Source organism: Engystomops pustulosus, chromosome 6 (assembly GCF_040894005.1).
Source record: "Engystomops pustulosus chromosome 6, aEngPut4.maternal, whole genome shotgun sequence".
Lineage (NCBI taxonomy): Eukaryota > Metazoa > Chordata > Amphibia > Anura > Leptodactylidae > Engystomops > Engystomops pustulosus.
The window spans coordinates 5,089,303-5,097,662 of record NC_092416.1 but is presented as its reverse complement, the minus strand read 5'-3'; the positions used below and the strand labels follow the sequence as shown (position 1 = coordinate 5,097,662).

At 50.6% G+C, this 8,360-nt stretch overlaps 1 protein-coding gene across 1 annotated transcript; it reads left to right on the top strand.

Annotated features, from left to right (window-relative positions):
* The first annotated feature begins 2,383 nt into the window (after positions 1-2,383).
* LOC140065293 (phospholipase A2 inhibitor and Ly6/PLAUR domain-containing protein-like) lies at positions 2,384-6,424 on the top strand. The gene is made up of 5 exons (XM_072112887.1): positions 2,384-2,477; positions 2,599-2,718; positions 2,791-2,937; positions 3,976-4,119; positions 6,148-6,424. Exons 1-5 carry the CDS (start codon positions 2,426-2,428, stop codon positions 6,273-6,275), a joined length of 591 nt encoding a protein of 196 aa, XP_071968988.1. The 5' UTR covers positions 2,384-2,425; the 3' UTR covers positions 6,276-6,424.
* Positions 6,425-8,360: the final 1,936 nt, after the last annotated feature.

Genomic DNA, 8,360 nt, shown 5'->3' with positions numbered 1-8,360 from the left:
GCGAGTGCAGAACCGAGCAAAGCAGAGACATGACTTGGGACTTCTTCAAAAAGTCTCATAGAAAGTCTCACAGTTCCTCCAGTCCCTGCTGCTCTATGTGATGGGACTTTTTTATGCATTTTGAGACTTTTTTGGGACTTTTTGCAAAAAAAAAAAAAAAAATCCCAGACAGAAAATGGACCATAAGAACATTTATTAAAGAGCCAAAAGCCACTTTAATTAATCTGATGGGCACCGGAGCTCCAAAAATAGACGGAGGACTGTCCCAAGAATAACCCTCATTAGCCCCAGTTTTTCGGGTCCAGTGATGACCCTTTCCATCCATGAACCCCTCTTGACCACGTGGCTGCTTGTCGCCTTCACATCTGTCAGCTCCCTCTTCCCTGCAGCTTCCTCCTCCTCCTCGCTAACGTCAGCAGACAGATTGGAAGGGGTACATTTCAAACTGCTTAAATTCTATACCCTGGCACCTAGAAACACAGTTCTGGTGTTATTATAAACTAGAGAGTCTCCTCTTTAATACCGCTATGTGTTTGTAAGTGTAAATGTACATGCAGGTGCCGAGCTGTATATGAAAATTACACTCACAACTCTGATTTAAAGGGGGGATATATCTGATTCTGTGGCACCTAGAAACACAATCCTTGTATGACATTACAACTGAACTGTGTTTCTAGGTGCCCCAATTTAGAAAATATAGATAAATTGTAACAAGGGCTTATTTCAGGGGTAGGCTTATTTTCGGATACCAGGGTAGTTATTAGAACCTGTCCCAGGGTCCAGACGTCTACAAGTGCGGAATCCTATCCCTGGATATTTACATGTGTTGTGACCTTTATTAGTCTCAGGACTAATCTGTGAGTTCATAACCTTCCATATGTGATGGATATCATGTCTGACCTCGGCTCGGTGCCCAGACTTGTCGTTTTGGATGTATCCGCTCTCTTCTGGCTCATCTATTGGGATAAACTCTGTCTGTGATTTCCTTCTGTTTGTCCTTGATTGTGAGCTGCGGGGTCCCACTGGGTCTTCTCCGGCTAAGCCCAATCAATGGTGACCACCAAAAAGAAGACTGAGACTCTGCGGCGTGAATGGATGTGTGATAGTAGGATAACAAGGTGATGGATGAGGGTCCAACTGCTGGAACTCCCCCCCCATCACAACAACAGGACCCCCAGAAACCCGGAGAATGGGAATAATTTCTCTTTACACCCAATGTTACAGGTGTAAGAAACTGCAACTTATCAAATCTAATAATCATCTACTGCATGGAGAACCTACCTACCTAACAAATCAGATGATCATCTATTGCTTGGGGCGTAGGGGGCGCCATTCCATAGCTCGCCTCAGGCAGCACTGAGTCCTCCTCAGAGACCCTCTCTTCTTCAGGACCGGCTCATGAAGCCCTTCCATTACACTGGAGCCTGTGATATGGGGATCATCCTGCTTCAGGTTTCAGGTTCGGGATTTAAAGGGATTTTCCAGGAAACTTGAAAATCTCCTGGAATGGGAAAAAAGAGAGAAGAAAGCAAATTTATCCTGTTTATGCTCCTGGTCCAATTGCCACTTCAGCACTTCTGGTTTCCGTGCATAGCACCTGGTCTGAAGTTCTGGGGGGTCACGGGACACACTGTAGCCAATGAATAGCAATCTTGGACACCGAGGAGGCTCATAATTGGCTGAAGTGGGTTTTGTGACCAATCACAACTTCTGTCCCAAAACTGGAAGTGACTAAACCAGAGCAGAACTAAGAGAAGCCGGGCACCACAGCAGACTACAGGGGCTACATCTGGGGTACAATGGGGATCCCCAAACCCCATTATTATGATCCGATCCTATGGAGATCCACTGGAGAACCCCTTTATATATTCACACTCTCATACACACACGTCCGTGGTGCCATCAAGGTGCTGACATGTAGCGCGTCTTCTGCATGACAACTTCCTAAAGAATCTGCTGCCAGGATCTACACACTGCGCCCCTAAAGATACCACAGTCACAGAATAATGTCCCCTAGATAACAACACTGCCCTCCTAATCTATCCAGACCCCTCACAAAACAAGTGCCCACCCTGTGCCCGCACAAATATGACAAAATATTCACTTCCCCGTCTACTCGTGATGCTGCAGCACAGTTCATTGTAGCGGCGGAAACCAACCCTCCGGGCTCAGATGTGGTAACAGCCATTACATACAGTCCCTGCCCTTGTATAAGGCGTATCCTCACCCTCCGTAGCTCCTGGCACTATTACAATATCTTCCATTTCAAAAATGTGGGATTTTCCTTGAGGTTTATTGGGACATTTCCACTTCCTTGAGATGATGCATGGTCTTGGTGGGGCCCTAGAAATGGTGCAACCTCCGGGTGGAATGGTATAAATACTGGTCCTGGTACCAGGGACATCAGTCCATCATCTGATCCACCATGAAGACAGCGCTCAGCATCTGCCTGGTGTTCTCCATCACCATCGCAGCCGGTGAGTCTCGCTTTACTGCCGGCCATGTGTAGGACCATGGACGCCCCTTCTACTATGGGTTCGCCATAAGTCCAGGGGTTCTCAGTTCTGAGAGGTGACGATTCTCCGCCTTGTACCGCAGGGTCGTGTCTTGTCTGTCAGTCCTGTCAGAACTACACAGGATATAAATGTACGGAGACCCCCGAGACCTGCGCCCCCTCCGTCACCCGCTGCGTCACCAACCTGATGGCTGTACAGATCGGTAAGTGACTCTGATCACACACACATACCACACGTTACATCCGTCACCTGACGCCCAGGTATTCTCCTGCAGGGGACAACGTTTATGAGCAGATCACGAAATCCTGTGCGACAAACCCGGCTCTGTGTGACATGACGTACAACATGTCCGTAGGGATCGAATTCTACAATGTGGCGAAGTGCTGCGAGGGAGACCTGTGCAATAACGGATCCATCACATGTAAGTGTCTCGTATAGAAGGATGTAGTAAGCAGAATAGTGAGTGCAGCTCTCATATAGAAGGATGTAGTAAGCAGAATAGTGAGTGCAGCTCTCATATAGAAGGATGTAGTAAGCATAATAGTGAGTGCAGCTCTCATATAGAAGGATGTAGTAAGCAGAATAGTGAGTGCAGCTCTGATATAGAAGGATGTAGTAAGCAGAATAGTGAGTGCAGCTCTCATATAGAAGGATGTAGTAAGCAGAATAGTGAGTGCAGCTCTCATATAGAAGGATGTAGTAAGCAGAATAGTGAGTGCAGCTCTCGTGTAGAAGGATGTAGTAAGCAGAATAGTGAGTGCAGCTCTCATATAGAAGGATGTAGTAAGCAGAATAGTGAGTGCAGCTCTCATATAGAAGGATGTAGTAAGCAGAATAGTGAGTGCAGCTCTCATATAGAAGGATGTAGTAAGCAGAATAGTGAGTGCAGCTCTCATATAGAAGGATGTAGTAAGCAGAATAGTGAGTGCAGTTCTCATATAGAAGGATGTAGTAAGCATAATAGTGAGTGCAGCTCTCATATGGAAGGATGTAGTAAGCAGAATAGTGAGTGCAGCTCTCATATAGAAGGATGTAGTAAGCAGAATAGTGAGTGCAGCTCTCATATAGAAGGATGTAGTAAGCAGAATAGTGAGTGCAGCTCTCATATAGAAGGATGTAGTAAGCAGAATAGTGAGTGCAGCTCTCATATAGAAGGATGTAGTAAGCAGAATAGTGAGTGCTGCTCTCATATAGAAGGATGTAGTAAGCAGAATAGTGAGTGCAGCTCTCATATAGAAGGATGTAGTAAGCAGAATAGTGAGTGCAGCTCTCATATAGAAGGATGTAGTAAGCAGAATAGTGAGTGCAGCTCTCATATAGAAGGATGTAGTAAGCAGAATAGTGAGTGCAGCTTCCTCTGGTGGACACTACAGGATATAGATGATGTATAATGTATCTATACATTTGTAGTGTGGGATTGTCAGGTGACTGTACTGATGGGGAAGTTGTTTTCCTGCAGTGCCCCCAATAAACCGGACGGAGAACGGGGTGCAGTGTCCGGGGTGTTTTGCGAAAGCAGAGAACTGTACCCCAACCGAGAACATCAAATGCCCAGGACCACAGACTAAATGCTACACGTTCTCCGGAGGAATCTATAACGGAAGTAAGAAGATAAGAGATAAGGAAAAATTATAATTTGTTTTAATATTACCCCAAGTCCTGGTATTCAGGTTCTGTACCTGGAAGGATATCCCCAGGATCTTCTGCTATCAGCTCCCTGCTCCACCACTCACCCTGTGCCTCTGCTGTCAGCTGCCTGCTCCACCATTCACCTTGTGTCTCTGCTGTCAGCTCCCTGCTCCACCATTCACCCAGTGTTTTTGCTGTCAGCTCCCTGCTCCACCATTCACCCTGTGTCTCTGCTATCAGCTCCCTGCTCCACCATTCACCCAGTGTTTCTGCTGTCAGCTCCCTACTCCACCATTCACCCCCTGTCTCTGCTGTCAGCTCCCTGCTCCACCGCTCACCCTGTGTTTCTGCTGTCAGCTCTCTGCTCCACCATTCACCCAGTGTTTCTGCTGTCAGCTCCCTGCTCCACCATTTACCCTGTGCCTCTGCTGTCAGCTCCCTGCTCCACCATTCACCCTGTGCCTCTGCTGTCAGCTCCCTGCTCCACCATTCACCCTGTGTCTCTGCTGTCGGCACCCTGCTCCACCATTCACCCTGTGCCTCTGCTGTCAGCTCCCTGCTCCACCACTCACCCTGTGTCTCTGCTGTCAGCTCCCTGCTCCACCATTCACCCTGTGCCTCTGCTGTCAGCTCCCTGCTCCACCATTCACCCTGTGCCTCTGCTGTCAGCTCCCTGCTCCACCATTCACCCTGTGCCTCTGCTGTCAGCTCCCTGCTCCACCATTCACCCTGTGCCTCTGCTGTCAGCTCCCTGCTCCACCATTCACCCTGTTCCTCTGCTGTCACCTCCCGGCTCCACCATTCACCCAGTGTTTCTGCTGTCAGCTCCCTGCTCCACTACTTACCCTGTGTTTTTGCTATCAGCTCCCTGCTCCACCATTCACCCTGTGTCTCTGCTATCAGCTCCCTGCTCCACCACTCACCCTGTGTTTCTGCTGTCAGCTCCCTGCTCCACCATTCACCCTGTGCCTCTGCTGTCAGCTCCCTGCTCCACCGCTCACCCTGTGTCCCTGCTGTCGGCTCCCTGCTCCACCATTCACCCTGTGCCTCTGCTGTCGGCTCCCTGCTCCACCATTCACCCTGTGCCTTTGCTGTCAGCTCCCTGCTCCACCGCTCACCCTGTGTTTCTGCTGTCAGCTCCCTGCTCCGCCACTCACCCTGTGCCTCTGCTGTCAGCTCCCTGCTCCACCATTCACCCTGTGCCTCTGCTGTCAGCTCTCTGCTCCACCATTCACCCTGTGTCTCTGCTGTCAGCTCTCTGCTCCACCATTCACCCTGTGTCTCTGCAGTAAGCTCCCTGCTCCGCCACTCACCCTGTGCCTCTGCTGTCGGCTCCCTGCTCCACCATTCACCCTGTGCCTCTGCTGTCGGCTCCCTGCTCCACCACTCACCCTGTGCCTCTGCTGTCAGCTCCCTGCTCCACCGCTCACCCTGTGTTTCTGCTGTCAGCTCCCTGCTCCGCCACTCACCCTGTGCCTCTGCTGTCAGCTCCCTGCTCCACCATTCACCCTGTGTCTCTGCTGTCGGCTCCCTGCTCCACCATTCACCCTGTGCCTCTGCTGTCGGCTCCCTGCTCCACCATTCACCCTGTGCCTCTGCTGTCAGCTCTCTGCTCCACCATTCACCCTGTGTCTCTGCTGTCAGCTCTCTGCTCCACCGTTCACCCTGTGCCTCTGCTGTCAGCTCCCTGCTCCACCGCTCACCCTGTGTCTCTGCTGTCGGCTCCCTGCTCCACCATTCACCCTGTGCCTTTGCTGTCAGCTCCCTGCTCCACCGCTCACCCTGTGCCTCTGCTGTCAGCTCCCTGCTCCACCGTTCACCCTGTGCCTCTGCTGTCAGCTCCCTGCTCCACCGTTCACCCTGTGCCTCTGCTGTCAGCTCCCTGCTCCACCATTCACCCTGTGTCTCTGCTGTCAGCTCCCTGCTCCACCGCTCACCCTGTGTCTCTGCTGTCGGCTGAGTTGTTATATATCATGTATAATATTTGTGTCTTTGTTATTAGCTCATTTTGAGCGCTGGTCGTATCAGGGCTGCACCACTGAGAACGTCTGCAGTGACCGGGCCCCAACCTACCCCGAGACCCCCATACAGGACGGCTACACCCTGACCTGCTCCGACCCCAAACCCTGACGCAACCACCGGGTCCTGGATATCAGAACAGAGCGACAGTCATTGGGTTTTACCTGATTTATAGAGAAAGTGATAATTGTCTCTGATGAGGATTGTATTAACTCTGTAAATTTTATGACTAATTAAACATATCTGACATCAAACATGAAGGAGTCTGGACAATCCCTACATCACAGAGAGACCCTTCCACAATGATGAGATAGCAATCCTGTGGTAGGAGGTGCTCACTTTCCCTACAGCTCCCCCACAGGTTGAAAGAGGTACTGCAACATGTCTATTGAAGTGCTGTCTGTGTGATACAGGGCAGAACATGGTGGGTAAGTACTTTGTGTTCTGTCTATGGCCTAAAAGAGTATGTGGTCGAGGATATCCATCCAGTAGGTAGGTGGCTGCACAGTGACCTCTTTGTAGCCCTATTGGCTCTGCTGTGTCTCTGCTTGCTCTTTATTAATCACTCCTAACCAAAGATCGCCTAATGGAAGACTAGACAAAAACCTCAGAAGAAAAACAAACTAATGAGCAAAGAACCAGAACCCCTTTTATGAAGGACAGGATTCTCTGGAATACTCAGAGTGCCAGCCAATCTGACAGCCTGCTTAACACCAGGTGAAACAGTAAATGCAGATTTGAATGACAATACATTTAGGTTCAATAAAGGTTTTATTAACACAAAGAAACAGCATCGAGTATAAGCACAACGAGGCACATAAAATAAATGAATCTTGGAAGAGAAGAAGCAAACAAGCAGATTACACATCACTCCATGTATTACGCATGTAACCCACTCACCGCCAGAGTGTGAACATTCCCATAGAAACCTCATCACACAAAAGCCAAATAAAGGCTTCATACGTCCAACAAACAGGAATAAACTCTCACAACAACATATTTAAATAAGTGGCACATGAACTAAAAGGTCAGCCGTTACCTGGTGGTGGGACATGAGCTCAGCCGTTACCTGGTGGTGGGACATGAGCTCAGCCGTTACCTGGTGGTGGGACATGAGCTCAGCCGTTACCTGGTGGTGGGACATGAGCTCAGCCGTTACCTTGTGGTGAGACATGAGCTCAGCCGTTACCTGGTGGAGGGACATGAGCTCAGCCGTTACATGGTGGTGGGACATGAGCTCAGCCGTTACATGGTGGTGGGACATGAGCTCAGCCGTTACCTGGTGGTGGGACATGAGCTCAGCCGTTACCTGGTGGTGGGACATGAGCTCAGCCGTTACCTGGTGGTGGGACATGAGCTCAGCCGTTACCTGGTGGTGGGACATGAGCTCAGCCGTTACCTGGTGGTGGGACATGAGCTCAGCCGTTCCATGGTGGTGGGACATGAGCTCAGCCGTTACCTGATGGTGGGACATGAGCTCAGCCGTTACCTGGTGGTGGGACATGAGCTCAGCCGTTACATGGTGGTGGGACATGAGCTCAGCCGTTACCTGGTGGTGAGACATGAGCTCAGCCGTTACCTGGTGGTGGGACATGAGCTCAGCCGTTACCTGGTGGTGGGACATGAGCTCAGCCGTTACCTGGTGGTGGGACATGAGCTCAGCCGTTACCTTGTGGTGAGACATGAGCTCAGCCGTTACCTGGTGGAGGGACATGAGCTCAGCCGTTACATGGTGGTGGGACATGAGCTCAGCCGTTACATGGTGGTGGGACATGAGCTCAGCCGTTACCTGGTGGTGAGACATGAGCTCAGCCGTTACCTGGTGGTGGGACATGAGCTCAGCCGTTCCATGGTGGTGGGACATGAGCTCAGCCGTTACCTGGTGGTGAGACATGAGCTCAGCCGTTACATGGTGGTGGGACATGAGCTCAGCCGTTAAATGGTGGAGGGACATGAGCTCAGCCGTTACCTGGTGGTGGGACATGAGCTCAGCCGTTACCTGGTGGTGGGACATGAGCTCAGCCGTTACATGGTGGAGGGACATGAGCTCAGCCGTTACCTGGTGGTGGGACATGAGCTCAGCCGTTACCTGGTGGTGGGAGATGACCTCAGCCATTACCTGGTGGTGGGACATGAGCTCAGCCGTAACATGGTGGTGGGACATGAGCTCAGCCGTTACCTGGTGGTGGGACATGA

Bases quoted from the DNA above. Each gene is read 5' to 3' on its own strand.
- LOC140065293 (XM_072112887.1), top strand. From the start codon at position 2,426: ATGAAGACAGCGCTCAGCATCTGCCTGGTGTTCTCCATCACCATCGCA. The intron at 2,478-2,598 runs GTGAGTCTCGCT...CTTGTACCGCAG, and splicing joins CTCCATCACCATCGCAGCCG to GGTCGTGTCTTGTCTGTCAG. The intron at 2,938-3,975 runs GTAAGTGTCTCG...GTTTTCCTGCAG, and splicing joins CAATAACGGATCCATCACAT to TGCCCCCAATAAACCGGACG.